The 23,339-nt window shown below is 54.3% G+C and overlaps 1 protein-coding gene across 28 annotated transcripts in view; it reads left to right on the top strand.

Annotated features, from left to right (window-relative positions):
- OBSCN (obscurin, cytoskeletal calmodulin and titin-interacting RhoGEF) overlaps positions 1 to 23,339 on the top strand; it is a 622,289-nt gene that overhangs the window by 308,412 nt on the left and 290,538 nt on the right. For 24 of the 28 annotated variants that reach the window (XM_040431714.1, XM_040431713.1, XM_040431717.1 and 21 more), the window contains 2 exons: positions 14,195 to 14,467; positions 14,905 to 15,192. The exons of 3 other annotated variants lie outside the window; for them this stretch is intronic. In XM_040431714.1, the coding sequence (XP_040287648.1) occupies positions 14,195 to 14,467; positions 14,905 to 15,192 (561 nt within the window). The remainder of the gene's footprint in view (positions 1 to 14,194; positions 14,468 to 14,904; positions 15,193 to 23,339) is intronic. One more of the 28 variants, XM_040431715.1, reaches the window with a different exon arrangement.

Here is a 23,339-nt window from a genome sequence, read left to right as displayed (position 1 = left end):
ATCCTAGTGACTGGAGCCTGTTCTCTCTGCTCCTTTCAGTCAGGCCGGGGTCCCATCCTAGTGACTGGAGTCTGTTCTCTCTGCTCCTGTCAGTCAGGCCGGGGTCACATCCTAGTGACTGGAGTCTGTTCTCTCTGCTCCTGTCAGTCAGGCCGGGGTCCCATCCTAGTGACTGGAGTCTGTTCTCTCTGCTCCTGTCAGTCAGGCCGGGGTCACATCCTAGTGACTGGAGTCTTTTCTCTCTGCTCCTGTCAGTCAGGCCGGGGTCCCATCCTAGTGACTGGAGTCTGTTCTCTCTGCTCCTGTCAGTCAGGCCGGGGTCCCATCCTAGTGACTGGAGTCTGTTCTCTCTGCTCCTGTCAGTCAGGCCGGGGTCCCATCCTAGTGACTGGAGTCTGTTCTCTCTGCTCCTGTCAGTCAGGCCGGGGTCCCATCCTAGTGACTGGAGATTGTTCTCTCTGCTCATGTCAGTCAGGCCGGGGTCCCATCCTAGTGACTGGAGCCTGTTCTCTCTGCTCCTGTCAGTCAGGCCGGGGTCCCATCCTAGTGACTGGAGCCTGTTCTCTCTGCTCCTGTCAGTCAGGCCGGGGTCCCATCCTAGTGACTGGAGTCTGTTCTCTCTGCTCCTGTCATTTAGGCCGGGGTCCCATCCTAGTGACTGGAGTCTGTTCTCTCTGCTCCTGTCAGTCAGGCCGGGGTCCCATCCTAGTGACTGGAGCCTGTTCTCTCTGCTCCTGTCAGTCAGGCCGGGGTCCCATCCTAGTGACTGGAGTCTGTTCTCTCTGCTCCTGTCAGTCAGGCCGGGGTCCCATCCTAGTGACTGGAGTCTGTTCTCTCTGCTCCTGTCAGTCAGGCCGGGGTCCCATCCTAGTGACTGGAGTCTGTTCTCTCTGCTCCTGTCAGTCAGGCCGGGGTCCCATCCTAGTGACTGGAGCCTGTTCTCTCTGCTCCTTTCAGTCAGGCCGGGGTCCCATCCTAGTGACTGGAGTCTGTTCTCTCTGCTCCTGTCAGTCAGGCCGGGGTCACATCCTAGTGACTGGAGTCTGTTCTCTCTGCTCCTGTCAGTCAGGCCGGGGTCCCATCCTAGTGACTGGAGTCTGTTCTCTCTGCTCCTGTCAGTCAGGCCGGGGTCACATCCTAGTGACTGGAGTCTGTTCTCTCTGCTCCTGTCAGTCAGGCCGGGGTCCCATCCTAGTGACTGGAGTCTGTTCTCTCTGCTCCTGTCAGTCAGGCCGGGGTCCCATCCTAGTGACTGGAGTCTGTTCTCTCTGCTCCTGTCAGTCAGGCCGGGGTCCCATCCTAGTGACTGGAGTCTGTTCTCTCTGCTCCTGTCAGTCAGGCCGGGGTCCCATCCTAGTGACTGGAGCTTGTTCTCTCTGCTCATGTCAGTCAGGCCGGGGTCCCATCCTAGTGACTGGAGCCTGTTCTCTCTGCTCCTGTCAGTCAGGCCGGGGTCCCATCCTAGTGACTGGAGCCTGTTCTCTCTGCTCCTGTCAGTCAGGCCGGGGTCCCATCCTAGTGACTGGAGTCTGTTCTCTCTGCTCCTGTCAGTCAGGCCGGGGTCCCATCCTAGTGACTGGAGTCTGTTCTCTCTGCTTCTGTCAGTCAGGCCGGGGTCCCATCCTAGTGACTGGAGTCTGTTCTCTCTGCTCCTGTCAGTCAGGCCGGGGTCCCATCCTAGTGACTGGAGTCTGTTCTCTCTGCTCCTGTCAGTCAGGCCGGGGTCCCATCCTAGTGACTGGAGCCTGTTCTCTCTGCTCCTGTCAGTCAGGCCGGGGTCCCATCCTAGTGACTGGAGTCTGTTCTCTCTGCTCCTGTCAGTCAGGCCGGGGTCACATCCTAGTGACTGGAGTCTGTTCTCTCTGCTCATGTCAGTCAGGCCGGGGTCCCATCCTAGTGACTGGAGTCTGTTCTCTCTGCTCCTGTCAGTCAGGCCGGGGTCCCATCCTAGTGACTGGAGTCTGTTCTCTCTGCTCCTGTCAGTCAGGCCGGGGTCCCATCCTAGTGACTGGAGTCTGTTCTCTCTGCTCCTGTCAGTCAGGCCGGGGTCACATCCTAGTGACTGGAGCCTGTTCTCTCTGCTCCTGTCAGTCAGGCCGGGGTCCCATCCTAGTGACTGGAGCCTGTTCTCTCTGCTCCTGTCAGTCAGGCCGGGGTCCCATCCTAGTGACTGGAGTCTGTTCTCTCTGCTCCTGTCAGTCAGGCCGGGGTCCCATCCTAGTGACTGGAGTCTGTTCTCTCTGCTCCTGTCAGTCAGGCCGGGGTCCCATCCTAGTGACTGGAGTCTGTTCTCTCTGCTCCTGTCAGTCAGTCCGGGGTCCCATCCTAGTGACTGGAGTCTGTTCTCTCTGCTCCTGTCAGTCAGGCCGGGGTCACATCCTAGTGACTGGAGTCTGTTCTCTCTGCTCCTGTCAGTCAGGCCGGGGTCCCATCCTAGTGACTGGAGCCTGTTCTCTCTGCTCCTGTCAGTCAGGCCGGGGTCACATCCTAGTGACTGGAGTCTGTTCTCTCTGCTCCTGTCAGTCAGGCCGGGGTCCCATCCTAGTGACTGGAGTCTGTTCTCTCTGCTCCTGTCAGTCAGGCCGGGGTCACATCCTAGTGACTGGAGTCTGTTCTCTCTGCTCCTGTCAGTCAGGCCGGGGTCCCATCCTAGTGACTGGAGTCTTTTCTCTCTGCTCCTGTCAGTCAGGCCGGGGTCCCATCCTAGTGACTGGAGCCTGTTCTCTCTGCTCCTGTCACTCAGGCCGGGGTCACATCCTAGTGACTGGAGTCTGTTCTCTCTGCTCCTGTCAGTCAGGCCGGGGTCACATCCTAGTGACTGGAGTCTGTTCTCTCTGCTCCTGTCAGTCAGGCCGGGGTCACATCCTAGTGACTGGAGTCTGTTCTCTCTGCTCCTGTCAGTCAGGCCGGGGTCCCATCCTAGTGACTGGAGTCTTTTCTCTCTGCTCCTGTCAGTCAGGCCGGGGTCCCATCCTAGTGACTGGAGCCTGTTCTCTCTGCTCCTGTCATTCAGGCCGGGGTCCCATCCTAGTGACTGGAGCCGGTTCTCTCTGCTCCTGTCAGTCAGGCCGGGGTCACATCCTAGTGACTGGAGTCTGTTCTCTCTGCTCCTGTCAGTCAGGCCGGGGTCCCATCCTAGTGACTGGAGCCTGTTCTCTCTGCTCCTGTCAGTCAGGCCGGGGTCACATCCTAGTGACTGGAGCCTGTTCTCTCTGCTCCTGTCAGTCAGGCCGGGGTCCCATCCTAGTGACTGGAGCCTGTTCTCTCTGCTCCTGTCAGTCAGGCAGGGGTCCCATCCTAGTGACTGGAGCCTGTTCTCTCTGCTCCTGTCAGTCAGGCCGGGGTCCCATCCTAGTGACTGGAGCCTGTTCTCTCTGCTCCTGTCAGTCAGGCCGGGGTCCCATCCTAGTGACTGGAGTCTGTTCTCTCTGCTCCTGTCAGTCAGGCCGGGGTCCCATCCTAGTGACTGGAGTCTGTTCTCTCTGCTCCTGTCAGTCAGGCCGGGGTCCCATCCTAGTGACTGGAGTCTGTTCTCTCTGCTCCTGTCAGTCAGGCCAGGGTCCCATCCTAGTGACTGGAGTCTGTTCTCTCTGCTCCTGTCAGTCAGGCCGGGGTCCCATCCTAGTGACTGGAGTCTGTTCTCTCTGCTCCTGTCAGTCAGGCCGGGGTCCCATCCTAGTGACTGGAGTCTGTTCTCTCTGCTCCTGTCAGTCAGGCCGGGGTCCCATCCTAGTGACTGGAGTCTGTTCTCTCTGCTCCTGTCAGTCAGGCCGGGGTCCCATCCTAGTGACTGGAGTCTGTTCTCTCTGCTCCTGTCAGTCAGGCCGGGGTCACATCCTAGTGACTGGAGTCTGTTCTCTCTGCTCCTGTCAGTCAGGCCGGGGTCCCATCCTAGTGACTGGAGTCTGTTCTCTCTGCTCCTGTCAGTCAGGCCGGGGTCCCATCCTAGTGACTGGAGTCTGTTCTCTCTGCTCCTGTCAGTCAGGCCGGGGTCCCATCCTAGTGACTGGAGTCTGTTCTCTCTGCTCCTGTCAGTCAGGCCGAGGTCACATCCTAGTGACTGGAGTCTTTTCTCTCTGCTCCTGTCAGTCAGGCCGGGGTCCCATCCTAGTGACTGGAGTCTGTTCTCTCTGCTCCTGTCAGTCAGGCCGGGGTCCCATCCTAGTGACTGGAGCCTGTTCTCTCTGCTCCTGTCAGTCAGGCCGGGGTCCCATCCTAGTGACTGGAGTCTGTTCTCTCTGCTCCTGTCAGTCAGACCGGGGTCACATCCTAGTGACTGGAGCCGGTTCTCTCTGCTCCTGTCAGTCAGGCCGGGGTCCCATCCTAGTGACTGTAGTCTGTTCTCTCTGCTCCTGTCAGTCAGGCCGGGGTCCCATCCTAGTGACTGGAGTCTGTTCTCTCTGCTCCTGTCAGTCAGGCCGGGGTCACATCCTAGTGACAGGAGTCTGTTCTCTCTGCTCCTGTCAGTCAGGCCGGGGTCACATCCTAGTGACTGGAGTCTGTTCTCTCTGCTCCTGTCAGTCAGGCCGGGGTCCCATCCTAGTGACTGGAGTCTGTTCTCTCTGCTCCTGTCAGTCAGGCCGGGGTCACATCCTAGTGACTGGAGCCTGTTCTCTCTGCTCCTGTCAGTCAGGCCGGGGTCACATCCTAGTGACTGGAGCCTGTTCTCTCTGCTCCTGTCAGTCAGGCCGGGGTCCCATCCTAGTGACTGGAGCCTGTTCTCTCTGCTCCTGTCAGTCAGGCCGGGGTCACATCCTAGTGACTGGAGCCTGTTCTCTCTGCTCCTGTCAGTCAGGCCGGGGTCCCATCCTAGTGACTGGAGTCTGTTCTCTCTGCTCCTGTCAGTCAGGCCGGGGTCCCATCCTAGTGACTGGAGTCTGTTCTCTCTGCTCCTGTCAGTCAGGCCGGGGTCACATCCTAGTGACTGGAGTCTGTTCTCTCTGCTCCTGTCAGTCAGGCCGGGGTCACATCCTAGTGACTGGAGCCTGTTCTCTCTGCTCCTGTCAGTCAGGCCGGGGTCCCATCCTAGTGACTGGAGTCTCTTCTCTCTGCTCCTGTCAGTCAGGCCGGGGTCCCATCCTAGTGACTGGAGACTGTTCTCTCTGCTCCTGTCAGTCAGGCCGGGGTCACATCCTAGTGACTGGAGTCTGTTCTCTCTGCTCCTGTCAGTCAGGCCGGGGTCACATCCTAGTGACTGGAGTCTGTTCTCTCTGCTCCTGTCAGTCAGGCCGGGGTCCCATCCTAGTGACTGGAGTCTGTTCTCTCTGCTCCTGTCAGTCAGGCCGGGGTCCCATCCTAGTGACTGGAGTCTGTTCTCTCTGCTCCTGTCAGTCAGGCCGGGGTCACATCCTAGTGACTGGAGCCGGTTCTCTCTGCTCCTGTCAGTCAGGCCGGGGTCACATCCTAGTGACTGGAGTCTGTTCTCTCTGCTCCTGTCAGTCAGGCCGGGGTCACATCCTAGTGACTGGAGTCTGTTCTCTCTGCTCCTGTCAGTCAGGCCGGGGTCACATCCTAGTAACTGGAGTCTGTTCTCTCTGCTCCTGTCAGTCAGGCCGGGGTCACATCCTAGTGACTGGAGTCTGTTCTCTCTGCTCCTGTCAGTCAGGCCGGGGTCACATCCTAGTGACTGGAGTCTGTTCTCTCTGCTCCTGTCAGTCAGGCCGGGGTCCCATCCTAGTGACTGGAGTCTGTTCTCTCTGCTCCTGTCAGTCAGGCCGGGGTCCCATCCTAGTGACTGGAGTCTGTTCTCTCTGCTCCTGTCAGTCAGGCCGGGGTCACATCCTAGTGACTGGAGTCTGTTCTCTCTGCTCCTGTCAGTCAGGCCGGGGTCACATCCTAGTGACTGGAGTCTGTTCTCTCTGCTCCTGTCAGTCAGGCCGGGGTCCCATCCTAGTGACTGGAGCCTGTTCTCTCTGCTCCTGTCAGTCAGGCCGGGGTCACATCCTAGTGACTGGAGTCTGTTCTCTCTGCTCCTGTCAGTCAGGCCGGGGTCCCATCCTAGTGACTGGAGTCTGTTCTCTCTGCTCCTGTCAGTCAGGCCGGGGTCACATCCTAGTGACTGGAGTCTGTTCTCTCTGCTCCTGTCAGTCAGGCCGGGGTCCCATCCTAGTGACTGGAGTCTGTTCTCTCTGCTCCTGTCAGTCAGGCCGGGGTCCCATCCTAGTGACTGGAGCCTGTTCTCTCTGCTCCTGTCAGTCAGGCCGGGGTCACATCCTAGTGACTGGAGCCGGTTCTCTCTGCTCCTGTCAGTCAGGCCGGGGTCCCATCCTAGTGACTGGAGCCTGTTCTCTCTGCTCCTGTCAGTCAGGCCGGGGTCACATCCTAGTGACTGGAGCCTGTTCTCTCTACTCCTGTCAGTCAGGCCGGGGTCCCATCCTAGTGACTGGAGCCTGTTCTCTCTGCTCCTGTCAGTCAGGCCGGGGTCCCATCCTAGTGACTGGAGTCTGTTCTCTCTGCTCCTGTCAGTCAGGCCGGGGTCACATCCTAGTGACTGGAGTCTGTTCTCTCTGCTCCTGTCAGTCAGGCCGGGGTCCCATCCTAGTGACTGGAGCCGGTTCTCTCTGCTCCTGTCAGTCAGGCCGGGGTCACATCCTAGTGACTGGAGTCTGTTCTCTCTGTTCCTGTCAGTCAGGCCGGGGTCCCATCCTAGTGACTGGAGCCTGTTCTCTCTGTTCCTGTCAGTCAGGCCGGGGTCCCATCCTAGTGACTGGAGTCTGTTCTCTCTGCTCCTGTCAGTCAGGCCGGGGTCACATCCTAGTGACTGGAGCCTGTTCTCTCTGCTCCTGTCAGTCAGGCCGGGGTCCCATCCTAGTGACTGGAGTCTGTTCTCTCTGCTCCTGTCAGTCAGGCCGGGGTCACATCCTAGTGACTGGAGCCTGTTCTCTCTGCTCCTGTCAGTCAGGCCGGGGTCCCATCCTAGTGACTGGAGTCTGTTCTCTCTGCTCCTGTCAGTCAGGCCGGGGTCCCATCCTAGTGACTGGAGCCTGTTCTCTCTGCTCCTGTCAGTCAGGCCGGGGTCCCATCCTAGTGACTGGAGCCTGTTCTCTCTGCTCCTGTCAGTCAGGCCGGGGTCCCATCCTAGTGACTGGAGTCTGTTCTCTCTGCTCCTGTCAGTCAGGCCGGGGTCCCATCCTAGTGACTGGAGTCTGTTCTCTCTGCTCCTGTCAGTCAGGCCGGGGTCCCATCCTAGTGACTGGAGTCTGTTCTCTCTGCTCCTGTCATTTAGGCCGGGGTCCCATCCTAGTGACTGGAGCCTGTTCTCTCTGCTCCTGTCAGTCAGGCCGGGGTCCCATCCTAGTGACTGGAGCCTGTTCTCTCTGCTCCTGTCAGTCAGGCCGGGGTCCCATCCTAGTGACAGGAGCCTGTTCTCTCTGCTCCTGTCAGTCAGGCCGGGGTCCCATCCTAGTGACTGGAGTCTGTTCTCTCTGCTCCTGTCAGTCAGGCCGGGGTCCCATCCTAGTGACTGGAGTCTGTTCTCTCTGCTCCTGTCATTTAGGCCGGGGTCCCATCCTAGTGACTGGAGCCTGTTCTCTCTGCTCCTGTCAGTCAGGCCGGGGTCCCATCCTAGTGACTGGAGTCTGTTCTCTCTGCTCCTGTCAGTCAGGCCGGGGTCACATCCTAGTGACTGGAGCCTGTTCTCTCTGCTCCTGTCAGTCAGGCCGGGGTCACATCCTAGTGACTGGAGTCTGTTCTCTCTGCTCCTGTCAGTCAGGCCGGGGTCACATCCTAGTGACTGGAGCCTGTTCTCTCTGCTCCTGTCAGTCAGGCCGGGGTCCCATCCTAGTGACTGGAGTCTGTTCTCTCTGCTCCTGTCAGTCAGGCCGGGGTCCCATCCTAGTGACTGGAGTCTGTTCTCTCTGCTCCTGTCAGTCAGGCCGGGGTCCCATCCTAGTGACTGGAGTCTGTTCTCTCTGCTCCTGTCAGTCAGGCCGGGGTCACATCCTAGTGACTGGAGCCTGTTCTCTCTGCTCCTGTCAGTCAGGCCGGGGTCCCATCCTAGTGACTGGAGTCTGTTCTCTCTGCTCCTGTCAGTCAGGCCGGGGTCCCATCCTAGTGACTGGAGTCTGTTCTCTCTGCTCCTGTCAGTCAGGCCGGGGTCCCATCCTAGTGACTGGAGTCTGTTCTCTCTGCTCCTGTCAGTCAGGCCGGGGTCCCATCCTAGTGACTGGAGTCTGTTCTCTCTGCTCCTGTCAGTCAGGCCGGGGTCCCATCCTAGTGACTGGAGTCTGTTCTCTCTGCTCCTGTCAGTCAGGCTGGGGTCCCATCCTAGTGACTGGAGTCTGTTCTCTCTGCTCCTGTCAGTCAGGCCGGGGTCCCATCCTAGTGACTGGAGTCTGTTCTCTCTGCTCCTGTCAGTCAGGCCGGGGTCCCATCCTAGTGACTGGAGTCTGTTCTCTCTGCTCCTGTCAGTCAGGCCGGGGTCACATCCTAGTGACTGGAGTCTGTTCTCTCTGCTCCTGTCAGTCAGGCCGGGGTCCCATCCTAGTGACTGGAGTCTGTTCTCTCTGCTCCTGTCAGTCAGGCCGGGGTCCCATCCTAGTGACTGGAGTCTGTTCTCTCTGCTCCTGTCAGTCAGGCCGGGGTCCCATCCTAGTGACTGGAGCCTGTTCTCTCTGCTCCTGTCAGTCAGGCCGGGGCCACATCCTAGTGACTGGAGCCTGTTCTCTCTGCTCCTGTCAGTCAGGCCGGGGTCCCATCCTAGTGACTGGAGTCTGTTCTCTCTGCTCCTGTCAGTCAGGCCGGGGTCCCATCCTAGTGACTGGAGTCTGTTCTCTCTGCTCCTGTCAGTCAGGCCGGGGTCCCATCCTAGTGACTGGAGCCTGTTCTCTCTGCTCCTGTCAGTCAGGCCGGGGTCCCATCCTAGTGACTGGAGCCTGTTCTCTCTGCTCCTGTCAGTCAGGCCGGGGTCACATCCTAGTGACTGGAGCCTGTTCTCTCTGCTCCTGTCAGTCAGGCCGGGGTCCCATCCTAGTGACTGGAGTCTGTTCTCTCTGCTCCTGTCAGTCAGGCCGGGGTCCCATCCTAGTGACTGGAGTCTGTTCTCTCTGCTCCTGTCAGTCAGGCCGGGGTCACATCCTAGTGACTGGAGTCTGTTCTCTCTGCTCCTGTCAGTCAGGCCGGGGTCACATCCTAGTGACTGGAGCCGGTTCTCTCTGCTCCTGTCAGTCAGGCCGGGGTCCCATCCTAGTGACTGGAGTCTGTTCTCTCTGCTCCTGTCAGTCAGGCCGGGGTCCCATCCTAGTGACTGGAGTCTGTTCTCTCTGCTCCTGTCAGTCAGGCCGGGGTCCCATCCTAGTGACTGGAGTCTGTTCTCTCTGCTCCTGTCAGTCAGGCCGGGGTCCCATCCTAGTGACTGGAGTCTGTTCTCTCTGCTCCTGTCAGTCAGGCCGGGGTCACATCCTAGTGACTAGAGCCTGTTCTCTCTGCTCCTGTCAGTCAGGCCGGGGTCCCATCCTAGTGACTGGAGTCTGTTCTCTCTGCTCCTGTCAGTCAGGCCGGGGTCCCATCCTAGTGACTGGAGTCTGTTCTCTCTGCTCTATACACACTGCACACCTGTATACATTCTATATACTCACTGCACACCTGTATACACTCACACTGCACACCTGTATACACTCACACTGCACACCTGTATACACACACTGCGCACCTGTATACACACACTGCACACCTGTATACACTCACACTGCACACCTGTATACACTCACACTGCACACCTGTATACACACACTGCACACCTGTATACACTCACACTGCACACCTGTATACACTCACACTGCACACCTGTATACACACACTGCACACCTGTATACACTCACACTGCACACCTGTATACACACACTGCGCACCTGTATACACACACTGCACACCTGTATACACTCACACTGCACACCTGTATACACACACTGCACACCTGTATACTTACACTGCACCTGATGCCCACAGCTTCTCCTCTGTTCTGTCTTCATCTTTTTCTTAAATCTGCTGCGCTCTCACAGTTAAAGCTCGATGGCGCCCTAGGCAGATGCCTACTACTCCCAACCCTTTGTCCCGGCCCTGCTCACAAGACTTCCCAAAGGGTTTCCAGCTCTGGTTGTGGCTGGAGCATATGATATGATGGAGCTCAGGGTGAGCGATGAGTAACTGTAATTTCGCCTCATACTTTAGCTTAATCTGTGGAATGAGGATGATGAGGGTTGGAGTGGGACAATGAGGATAATAGTAGTTAGAGTTTGACAATGAGGATTATGAGGATTGGAAGAGGACAATTAGAATAATGAGAGTTGGAGAAGTACATTAAGAACAATGAAGGTTGGAGTGGCACAGTGAGGATGATGGGGGTTGGTGTGGGACAATCATAGATCATTAGGATGATGGAAAATTGGGCTTGATGTGGGGTAAATAAGGAATAATGGGGATTATGTAACATGTGGACGCTGCTCCTGAAACCTGACATGTGGACCTGACCTCTCAGCCCTGACCTGTGCACTTCACTCCTCAGACCTGACCTGTGGACTTCACTCCTCAGCCCTGACCTGTGCACTTCACTCCTCAGACCTGACCTGTGGACTTCACCCCTCAGTCCTGACCTGTGCACTTCACCCCTCAGACCTGACCTGTGGACTTCACTCCTCAGCCCTGACCTGTGCACTTCACTCCTCAGACCTGACCTGTGAACTTCACTCCTCAGACCTGACCTGTGGACTTCACCCCTCAGACCAGATGTGTGGACTACAACCCTCAGCCCTGACCTGTGGACTTCACCCCTCAGCCCTGACCTGTGCACTTCACCCCTCAGACCTGACCTGTGAACTTCGCCCCTCAGACCTGACCTGTGGACCTGACCTCTCAGCCCTGAAGGGTGCACTTCACCCCTCAGACCTGACCTGTGCACTTCACCCCTCAGACCTGACCTGTGGACTTCACCCCTCAGACCAGATGTGTGGACTACACCCCTCAGCCCTGACCTGTGCACTTCACCCCTCAGACCTGACCTGTGAACTTCACCCCTCAGACCTGACCTGTGGACCTGACCTCTCAGCCCTGAAGGGTGCACTTCACTCCTCAGACCTGACCTGTGCACTTCACCCCTGAGACCTGACCTGTGGCCTTCACCCCTCAGACCTGACCTGTGAGCTTCACCCCTCAGCCCTGGCCTGTGAACTTCACTCCTCAGTCCTGACCTGTGAACTTCACCCCTCAGCCCTGAACTGTGCACTTCACCCCTCAGCCCTGACCTGTGCACTTCACCCCTCAGCCTTGACCTGTGGACTTCACCCCTCAGATCTGACCTGTGGACTTCACTCCTCAGACCTGACCTGTGCACTTCACTACTCAGACCTGACCTGTGCACTTCACCCCTCAGACCTGACCTGTGCACGTCACCCCTCAGACCTGACCTGTGCACGTCACCCCTCAGTCCTGACCTGTGGACTTCACCCCTCAGACCTGACCTGTGCACGTCACCCCTCAGACCTGACCTGTGCACGTCACCCCTCAGTCCTGACCTGTGGACTTCACCCCTCAGACCTGACCTGTGCACGTCACCCCTCAGACCTGACCTGTGCACGTCACCCCTCAGTCCTGACCTGTGGACTTCACCCCTCAGTCCTGACCTGTGGACTTCACTCCTCAGACCTGACCTGTGCACTTCACCCCTCAGACCTGACCTGTGTATGTCACCCCTCAGACCTGACCTGTGCACGTCACCCCTCAGACCTGACCTGTGCACGTCACCCCTCAGTCCTGACCTGTGTATGTCACCCCTCAGTCCTGACCTGTGGACTTCACCCCTCAGGCCTGACCTGTGGACTTCACCCCTCAGCCCTGACCTGTGCACTTCACCCCTCAGCCCTGATGTATGCACTTCACCCCTCAGCCCTGATGTGTGGACTTCACCCCTCAGCCCTGACTTGTGGACTTCACCCCTCAGACCTCACCTGTGAACTTCACCCCTCAGCCCTGACCTGTGCACTTCACCCCTCAGGCCTGACATGTGCACTTCACCCCTCAGACCTGACCTGTGCACTTCACCCCTCAGCCTTGACCTGTGGACTTCACCCCTCAGACCTGACCTGTGCACTTCACCCCTCAGACCTGACCTGTGCACTTCACCCCTCAGCCTTGACCTGTGGACTTCACCCCTCAGACCTGACCTGTAGACTTCACTCCTCAGACCTGACCTGTGCACTTCACTCCTCAGACCTGACCTGTGCACTTCACCCCTCAGACCTGACCTGTGCACTTCACCCCTCAGACCTGACCTGTGCACTTCACCCCTCAGTCCTGACCTGTGCACTTCACCCCTCAGACCTGACCTGTGTACGTCACCCCTCAGACCTGACCTGTGCACGTCACCCCTCAGACCTGACCTGTGGACTTCACCCCTCAACCCTGGCCTGTGAACTTCACCCCTCAGTCCTGACCTGTGGACTTCACCCCTCATCCCTGGCCTGTGCACTTCACTCCTCAGACCTGACCTGTGCACTTCACCCCTCAGAACTGACCTGTGCACTTCACCCCTCAGACCTGACCTGTGCACTTCACCCCTCAGGCCTGACATGTGCACTTCACCCCTCAGAACTGACCTGTGCACTTCACCCCTCAGACCTGACCTGTGCACTTCACCCCTCAGACCTGACCTGTGCACTTCACCCCTCAGACCTGACCTGTGCACTTCACCCCTCAGACCTGACCTGTGCACTTCACCCCTCAGACCTGACCTGTGCACTTCACCCCTCAGACCTGACCTGTGCACTTCACCCCTCAGTCCTGACCTGTGCACTTCACTCCTCAGACCTGACCTGTGAACTTCACTCCTCAGACCTGACCTGTGCACTTCACTCCTCAGACCTGACCTGTGAACTTCACTCCTCAGACCTGACCTGTGCACTTCACCCCTCAGACCTGACCTGTGAACTTCACTCCTCAGACCTGACCTGTGCACTTCACCCCTCAGACCTGACCTGTGCACTTCACTCCTCAGACCTGACCTGTGAACTTCACTCCTCAGACCTGACCTGTGCACTTCACCCCTCAGACCTGACCTGTGCACTTCACCCCTCAGTCCTGACCTGTGTACGTCACCCCTCAGACCTGACCTGTGCACGTCACCCCTCAGACCTGACCTGTGCACTTCACCCCTCAGTCCTGACCTGTGAACTTCACGCCTCAGACCTGACCTGTGCACTTCACCCCTCAGACCTGACCTGTGCACTTCACCCCTCAGACCTGACCTGTGCACTTCACCCCTCAGTCCTGACCTGTGCACTTCACCCCTCAGTCCTGACCTGTGAACTTCACCCCTCAGTCCTGACCTGTGAACTTCACCCCTCAGACCTGACCTGTGCACTTCACCCCTCAGTCCTGACCTGTGAACTTCACCTCTCAGTCCTGACCTGTGGACTTCACCCCTCAGTCCTGACCTGTGTACGTCACCCTTCAGACCTGACCTGTGGACTTCACCCCTCAGACCTGACCTGTGCACTTCACCCCTCAGACCTGACCTGTGCACTTCACCCCTCAGTCCTGACCTGTGTATGTCACCCCTCAGACCTGACCTGTGCACTTCACCCCTCAGACCTGACCTGTGCACTTCACCCCTCAGACCTGACCTGTGCACTTCACCCCTCAGACCTGACCTGTGCACTTCACCCCTCAGCCCTGACCTGTGCACTTCACCCCTCAGACCTGACCTGTGCACTTCACCCCTCAGACCTGACCTGTGCACTTCACCCCTCAGACCTGACCTGTGCACTTCACCCCTCAGACCTGACCTGTGCACTTCACCCCTCAGTCCTGACCTGTGCACTTCACCCCTCAGACCTGACCTGTGCACTTCACCCCTCAGCCTTGACCTGTGCACTTCACCCCTCAGCCCTGACCTGTGCACTTCACCCCTCAGACCTGACCTGTGCACTTCACCCCTCAGCCTTGACCTGTGCACTTCACCCCTAAGTCTGATGTGTGGACTTGACCCCTCAGCCCTGACCTGTGAACTTCACCCCTCAGACCTGACCTGTGCACGTCACCCCTCAGCCCTGACCTGTGCACTTCACCCCTCAGTCTGATGTGTGGACTTCACCCCTCAGCCCTGATGTGTGGACTTCACCCCTCAGCCCAGATGTGTAGATGCTGTCCCTCTGATGAGTGGACGCCTCCCCTCAGACCCCACTATATGTCTGTTTGACCTCAGGCTGGCGTCTGGATGTCGTGAAGCCACCTGCTGACACTGAAGTGGCTGCTGGTGACAAGGCAGCGTTTACCTGTGTGCTCAGTGAAGCGGTGCCGGTAAATGAGGTATCCTGGTATTTTAATGGTGCACCCATCCAGCCCGATGAGAACTGGTCCATGATCATGGATGGGAACCAGTACAAGCTTCTCCTGAAAGACGCTCAGACGCATCACTCCGGGGAGGTGGCCTTCGCCTCCAGAGATGTCGTTGTCTCTGCCAAACTGCTCGTTCTTGGTAAGTTGATGAAGACCAGTCATAAAATGTACTGTAAGGACCTTGAGAAGTTGGGCTTCCTGCTCAGGCGCATCCTTCTTTCCTATCGATGGTGCTTCCTGTGGTTCTTTAGAGCCTGTTTAGAGGTTTCCAAAAAAATGAGGCAGCATGAGCAGTCACCTCTACTACAGGGGTTGGGTACCTTATAGTGTCCCTCCTGACATACCCGAAGAGGCCCCTCTCTACCATCACACTAATAGGGGGGTCACCCTTGTTTTCTCCTACAAAATTTGGGAAGTGGTTGGGTGGCGGACAATCCCAGGATAGTGGGGTGTGATGGAGAGATGCAGCAGAAGTCAGGGGCCCCATGTTGACCTTTGCTCCGGAGTCCTCCTTGCAGTCCACAGGGTGGTTGTCCTCAGGACGTCTTGTTGATTCAGTGACTCTTATACCTCTAGCCCTTCCCGATCCCCCAGAAGACCCTGAGATTGTCAGTAAGACGAGCAGCTCCTTGACCTTGTCTTGGTTCACGCCCCGGAGTGATGGTGGGGCTCCGATTGTTGGATATAATGTTGAGATGAAGTCCCCGGGTGGTGACTGGCAACAGTGCAACATGGAGATTATACAGAGTATGGAGTATGTGGTCCAAAACCTGGAGCCGGGCCAGCCCTACCGATTCCGTATCTCCTCCATTAACAAACTGGGCAGAGGGGAACCAGTTCACTTACCGCAGACGGTGCAGCTAGGTGAGGACCTGTGGCTTCACTGCTACAAACCGTGTGCAGACACTGCTGCCTGCATGGCTCGTACGAGAGACTGAAGCAATGGGTGGCATCTGATGTGAGCGAGCACCCTGCAGAGTGAAGTGGACATCTACTAATCTTCTGATCACATCTTATACTCTGGTCACATCCAGAACTGCAGTCACTGTTCTGCTGTTACTTCCCGTCTGATACTCCAGTCACATCCAGAGCAGTCACATTCCTGCTGTCACATCATGTCATACTCCAGTGGCATAAAAAGCAGCAGTCACATCTGCACTTGCATTCTGTCCTGAGCTGTCTGCACAATCCTGCTCTTATATATCATATCTTTACTCCAAGCAGATCTAGAGCTGTATTCACAATTCTGCTGGCTGCTACTTGTGAGATGAGAAAGACGATGTCTCAATGTTTGCAGACACAGAACCCCCTTCTGTCCATATGTCTGGTTTCACTGGAATAGAACGGACCTGCAGTACATAAGGCAGCCATGAACAGAAGGGGAGCTGTTTTGGGGGGAAAACTGATCTTTCCTTCTCAGCTCATACACCTTCTGCAGACACTGAACCAACAGGGGCTGTAGAAAGATGTGAGGTTCTGCAAAGAAGACACTAAAACAGCAGGGGACTACAGTGAGGTATGAGCCAGAGCATGCGCTCTGCAGACACTGAACCAGCAGGGGCTGTAGAAAGATGTGAGGTCCTGCAAAGAAGACACTAAAACAGCAGGGGACTACAGTGAGGTATGAGCCAGAGCATGCGCTCTGCAGACACTGAACCAGCAGGGGCTGCAGCAAGATGTGAGGTCCTGCAAAGAAGACACTAAAACAGCAAGGGACTACAGTGCGGTATGAGCCAGAGCATGCGCTCTGCAGACACTGAACCAGCAGGGGCTGTAGAAAGATGTCAGGTCCTGCAAAGAAGACACTAAAACAGCAAGGGACTACAGTGAGGTATGAGCCAGAGCATGCGCTCTGCAGACACTGAACCAGCAGGGGCTGTAGAAAGATGTGAGGTCCTGCAAAGAAGACACTAAAACAGCAAGGGACTACAGTGAGGTATGAGCCAGAGCATGCGCTCTGCAGACACTGAACCAGCAGGGGCTGTAGAAAGATGTGAGGTCCTGCAAAGAAGACACTAAAACAGCAGGGGACTACAGTGAGGTATGAGCCAGAGCATGCGCTCTGCAGACACTGAACCAGCAGGGGCTGTAGAAAGATGTGAGGTCCTGCAAAGAAGACACTAAAACAGCAGGGGACTACAGTGAGGTATGAGCCAGAGCATGCGCTCTGCAGACACTGAACCAGCAGGTGCTGTAGAAAGATGTGAGGTCCTGCAAAGAAGACACTAAAACAGCAGGGGACTACAGTGAGGTATGAGCCAGAGCATGCGCTCTGCAGACACTGAACCAGCAGGGGCTGTAGAAAGATGTGAGGTCCTGCAAAGAAGACACTAAAACAGCAGGGGACTACAGTGAGGTATGAGCCAGAGCATGCGCTCTGCAGACACTGAACCAGCAGGGGCTGCAGCAAGATGTGAGGTCCTGCAAAGAAGCCACTAAAACAGCAGGGGACTACAGTGAGGTATGAGCCAGAGCATGCGCTCTGCAGACACTGAACCAGCAGGTGCTGTAGAAAGATGTGAGGTCCTGCAAAGAAGACACTAAAACAGCAGGGGACTACAGTGAGGTATGAGCCAGAGCATGCGCTCTGCAGACACTGAACCAGCAGGGGCTGTAGAAAGATGTGAGGTCCTGCAAAGAAGACACTAAAACAGCAAGGGACTACAGTGAGGTATGAGCCGGAGCATGCGCTCTGCAGACACTGAACCAGCAGGGGCTGTAGAAAGATGTGAGGTCCTGCAAAGAAGACACTAAAACAGCAAGGGACTACAGTGAGGTATGAGCCAGAGCATGTGCTCTGCAGACACTGAACCAGCAGGGGCTGTAGAAAGATGTGAGGTCCTGCAAAGAAGACACTAAAACAGCAAGGGACTACAGTGAGGTATGAGCCAGAGCATGCGCTCTGCAGACACTGAACCAGCAGGGGCTATAGAAAGATGTGAGGTCCTGCAAAGAAGACACTAAAACAGCAAGGGACTACAGTGAGGTATGAGCCAGAGCATGCGCTCTGCAGACACTGAACCAGCAGGGGCTGTAGAAAGATGTGAGGTCCTGCAAAGAAGACACTAAAACAGCAGGGGACTACAGTGAGGTATGAGCCAGAGCATGCGCTCTGCAGACACTGAACCAGCAGGTGCTGTAGAAAGATGTGAGGTCCTGCAAAGAAGACACTAAAACAGCAGGGGACTACAGTGAGGTATGAGCCAGAGCATGCGCTCTGCAGACACTGAACCAGCAGGGGCTGTAGAAAGATGTGAGGTCCTGCAAAGAAGACACTAAAACAGCAGGGGACTACAGTGAGGTATGAGCCAGAGCATGCGCTCTGCAGACACTGAACCAGCAGGGGCTGCAGCAAGATGTGAGTTCCTGGCAGAATATGCTCTAAAGACACTGAACCAGCACAGATGCAGTAAGACGTGAGGTCTTGTCAAAGGGCTGCCAGAGCAGACACTGAACCAGCAATTACAGCAAGACGCGGGGTCTTGACAGAGCATGCTGTCTACTGGCATTGAACTAACAAGGGCTGCAGTAAGTTCCTCAAGTCCTTTGAAGTAATGCACTCTAGAGACACTGAACAAGCAGCAGCTTCTGTCAGATCATGTTTTGTAAACTAGCAGGGGCTGACGTAAGATGAGAGGTCCTGCAGATACTGAACCAGGGGGAATCATTAATATGTAAGTTCCTGCAGTCTCAGAGCACAAAGGAAACCAGCAGAACTGTGCTTGCAGACTTGGATGTGACTGGAGTTTGAACTGTCCTAAACTGGTATAAGATAAAAAACGGGTGATCCTTATGTGTAGATGATAGCGGCATCTCTTCTCCTTCTGTGCTGCTTTGGTTGGGGCCTGCATTATGAAGCTTTTCCTGAAGGGGGTGCAGCATGCGTCTAGCAGAGTCCTCCTGCGTGCACAGTCCATTCAGCGTCAGTGCATGGCTTCCAGGCCGTGGAGCTTTTGAAGGATGTGATTCTTATTAATACTTGTGTGTAAGGCTACGTTCACACCAGCGTTTAAGTTTTCCGGTATTGAGTTCCGTCATAGGGGAAAAAAACGCTTCGGTTTTGTCCCCATTCATTGTCAATGGGGACAAAACTGAACTGAACAGAACGGAGCGCTCCAGAATGCATTGCGTTCCGTTTAGTTGCGTTCCCATATCGGAGAGCAAACCGTAACATGGTGTATTTTGCTTTCCGTCCTGGGATTCGGAACAAGATGGATCCGTCATGACCCCCAATGCAAGTCAATGGGGACGGATCCGTTTTCTCTGCCACAATCTGCCACAATAGAAAACGGATCTGTCCTCCATTGACTTTCAGTGGGGGTCATGACGGATCCGTCTTGGCGATGTTACAGATAATACAACCGGATCCGTTCATAACGGAGGCAGACGGTTGTATTATCAGTAACGGAAGCGTTTTTGCTGGACCCACTAGAGTGAAAGTAGCCTAAGGCAGCACTCGAGTAGGGGTTCTCCTTTAAAGGAGCGATTGCAGACCATGATGGTTGCACAGAAGATTTTCTTGATGCTTTCAGGACTCGGCTCAGAAACTTGATGGTTGTAGTACCATCTAGGGAGCGCCACAGCTTAAATGTTCTAGAACATTCTCACAACTGTCATAACTTTCTCAGATCACTCCTTACCTTCACACAGACCACCAGGACAGTGACAGACCTCCAGGAACAGTGTCATCTTCACACAGACCTCCAGGACAGTGCTATCTTCACATAGACCTCCAGGACATTGTTACCTTCACACAGACCTCCAGGACATTGTTACCTTCATACAGACCTCCAGGACATTGTTGCCTTCATACAGACCTCCAGGACAGTGCTATCTTCACATAGACCTCCAGGACATTGTTATCTTCACACAGACCTCCAGGACAGTGCTATCTTCAAATAGTCCTCCAGGACATTGTTACCTTCACACAGACCTCCAGGACATTGTTACCTTCATACAGACCTCCAGGACAGTGCTATCTTCACATAGACCTGCAGGATAGTATTACCTTCACACAGACCTCCAGGACAGTGGTATCTTCATACAGACCTCCAGGACATTGTTACCTTCATACAGACCTCCAGGACATTGTTATCTTCACACAGACCTCCAAGACATTGTTACCTTCATACAGACCTCCAGGACAGTGCTATCTTCACATAGACCTCCAGGACATTGTTATCTTCACACAGACCTCCAGGACATTGTTACCTTCATACAGACCTCCAGGACAGTGCTATCTTCACATAGACCTCCAGGACAGTGCTATCTTCACATAGACCTCCAGGATAGTATTACCTTCATACAGACCTCCAGGACAGTGTCATCTTCACACAGACATCCGGGACATTGTTACCTTCACATAGACCTTCAGGACAGTGTCATCTTCACACAGACCTCTGGGAGAGTGTTACCTTCACATAGACCTTTAGGACAGTGTTGCTTTCACATAGACCATTAGGACAGTGTTACCTTCACATAGACCTCCAGGACAGTGTTACCTTCACACAGACCTCCAGGACAGTGTTATCTTCACATAGACCTCCAAGACAGTGTTATCTTCACATAAACCTCCAGGACAGTGTTACCTTCACACAGACCTCCAGTACAGTGTTATCTTCACATAGACCTCCAGGACAGTGTTACCTTCACACAGACCTCCAGGACAGTGTCATCTTCACATAGACCTCCAGGACAGTGTTATCTTCACACCGACCTCCAGGACAGTGTTATCTTCACATAGACCTCCAGGATAGTGTTATCTTCACATAGACCTCTAGGACAGTGTTATCTTCACATAGACCTCCAGGACAGTGTTGCTTTCACACAGACTTCCAGGACAGTGTTACCTTCACACAGACCTCCAGTACAGTGTTACCTTCACATAGACCTCCAGGACAGTGTTACCTTCACACAGACCTCCAGTACAGTGTTACCTTCACATAGACCTCCAGGAGAGTGTTACATTCACACAGACCTCCAGGACAGTGTCATCTTCACATAGACCTCCAGGACAGTGTTACCTTCACACTGACCTCCAGGACAGTGTTATCTTCACACAGACTTCCAGGACAGTGTTACCTTCACACAGACCTCCAGGACAGTGTCATCTTCACATAGACCTCCAGGACAGTGTTATCTTCACACCGACCTCCAGGACAGTGTTATCTTCACATAGACCTCCAGGACAGTGTTATCTTCACATAGACCTCTAGGACAGTGTTATCTTCACATAGACCTCCAGGACAGTGTTGCTTTCACACAGACTTCCAGGACAGTGTTACCTTCACACAGACCTCCAGTACAGTGTTACCTTCACATAGACCTCCAGGACAGTGTTACCTTCACACAGACCTCCAGTACAGTGTTACCTTCACATAGACCTCCAGGACAGTGTTACCTTCACACAGACCTCCAGGACAGTGTCATCTTCACATAGACCTCCAGGACAGTGTTACCTTCACACCGACCTCCAGGACAGTGTTATCTTCACATAGACCTCCAGGACAGTGTTGCTTTCACACAGACTTCCAGGACAGTGTTACCTTCACACAGACCTCCAGTACAGTGTTACCTTCACATAGACCTCCAGGACAGTGTTACCTTCACACAGACCTCCAGGACAGTGTCATCTTCACACAGACCTCCAGGACAGTGTTATCTTCACACCGACCTCCAGGATAGTGTTATCTTCACACAGACCTCCAGGACATTGTTACCTTCACATAGACCTTTAGGACAGTGTCATCTTCACACAGACCTCCGGGACAGTGTTACCTTCACGTAGACCCTCAGGACAGTGTCATCTTCACACAGACCTCCAGGACATTGTTACCTTCACATAGACCTTTAGGACAGTGTCATCTTCACACAGACCTCCGGGACAGTGTTACCTTCACATAGACCTTCAGGACAGTGTTCCTTTCACACAGACCTCCGGGACAGTGTTACCTTCACACCGACCTCCAGGACAGTGTCATCTTCACACAGACCTCCGGGACAGTGTTACCTTCACATAGACCTTCAGGACAGTGTTGCTTTCACACAGACCTCCGGGAGAGTGTTACCTTCACACAGACCTCCAGGACATTGTTACCTTCGCACAGACCTCCAGGACAGTGTTACCTTCACACAGACCTCCAGGACAGTGCTATCTTCACACAGACCTCCAGGACATTGTTACCTCCGCACAGACCTCCAGGACAGTGTTACCTTCACACAGACCTCCAGGACAGTGTTATCTTCACACAGACCTCCAGGACATTGTTACCTTCACACCGACCTCCAGGACAGTGTTATCTTCACACAGACCTCTGGTATAGTTACCTTCGCACAGACCTCCAGGACAGTGTTATCTTTACACAGACCTCCAGGACATTGTTACCTTCGCACAGACCTCCGGGACAGTGTTATCTTCACACAGACCTCCGGGACATTGTTACCTTCACATAGACCTTTAGGACAGTGTTGCTTTCACACAGACCTCTGGGACAGTATTACCTTCACACCGACCTCCCGGACACAGTTTAAGAAACTTTCTAGAAAACTTTTTAGTGCTGAGACCTCCACTGATCACTAGAATGAGGAGAGAAAAGCCCTGGCATTTGCTGATCTGTTTATCCTCACTGCAGAGGATGGAATCAAGACTAGCCCATATACTTTATATTGAGTTTGTCTTGCTTGTTCTACTTCTGCTAGAAGAGAGAGGGCGATATGCAAGCAATTCTTGATTCTAGCGATCGGTGGAGGTATCAGCACTCAGACCCCCACTGATCAAAATTTTTGATATGTCTCTATGACATCAAAAATGTTATCAAAATTCAGTAAACCTTTAACCACTCCTCCCTTTGGCACCAAAACCGCCCTCTTGTCTCCACTGTTTACAACAATGCATTTCAGTGATCCCCGTCAGCATCAGCTTCTACAGACAAGGCATGATGGCACCACTGACAGGTATGTCACACACGGCACATCCATGAGACAGCAGAATTTCAGCACCAACATACGTACTCCCACAGTAACACACTTTCTCGTTCCCACAGTCCATGAGTCTGTCTCACACATTACCGCCGGCTGTCCTCACAGTTTTCATCCTAACAGGGGCTGATCTTACTGTTTAATCACCAATGAGTCTCTCTGTAACTGCAGCATTCTTGACAGACTCCTTTGAGGCTTCCCGCTTGTCAAGCCCCTTCTTTAGTCTCCCTGTCCCTTTTCTCTCTTCAGTACAGGTTACTTTGTCTACCACATGGGCTCAGCCACACACTGACTCACTTCTTGCCTGCAGCTCTTTATATAGCTGCTCTCGTACTTCAGCTACAATGATGACATCTAGTGACAACATTTAGCACTACAGTATAAGTATGTGTTGACTGGATTAAATGCAAAGTTGGGGCACAATATATACAGTACAGACCAAAAGTTTGGACACACCTTCTCATTCAAAGAGTTTTCTTTATTTTCATGACTATGAAGGCATCAAAACTATGAATTAACACATGTGGAATTATATACATAACAAACAAGTGTGAAACAACTGAAAATATGTCATATTCTAGGTTCTTCAAAGTAGCCACCTTTTGCTTTGATTACTGCTTTGCACACTCTTGGCATTCTCTTGATGAGCTCCAAGAGGTAGTCCCTGAAATGGTCTTCCAACAGTCTTGAAGGAGTTCCCAGAGATGCTTAGCACTTGTTGGCCCTTTTGCCTTCACTCTGCGGTCCAGCTCACCCCAAACCATCTCGATTGGGTTCAGGTCCGGTGACTGTGGAGGCCAGGTCATCTGGTGCAGCACCCCATCACTCTCCTTCATGGTCAAATAGCCCTTACTTTCAAAGTTTTCCCAATTTTTCGGCTGACTGACTGACCTTCATTTCTTAAAGTAATGATGGCCACTCGTTTTTCTTTACTTAGCTGCTTTTTTCTTGCCATAATACAAATTCTAACAGTTTATTTAGTAGGACTATCAGCTGTGTATCCACCTGACTTCTCCTCAACACCACTGATGGTC

This window comes from Bufo bufo, chromosome 5 (genome assembly GCF_905171765.1).
Source record: "Bufo bufo chromosome 5, aBufBuf1.1, whole genome shotgun sequence".
NCBI lineage: Eukaryota > Metazoa > Chordata > Amphibia > Anura > Bufonidae > Bufo > Bufo bufo.
Note: the sequence above shows the minus strand (reverse complement) of the source record. Positions and strands in the feature narration are given on the sequence as shown.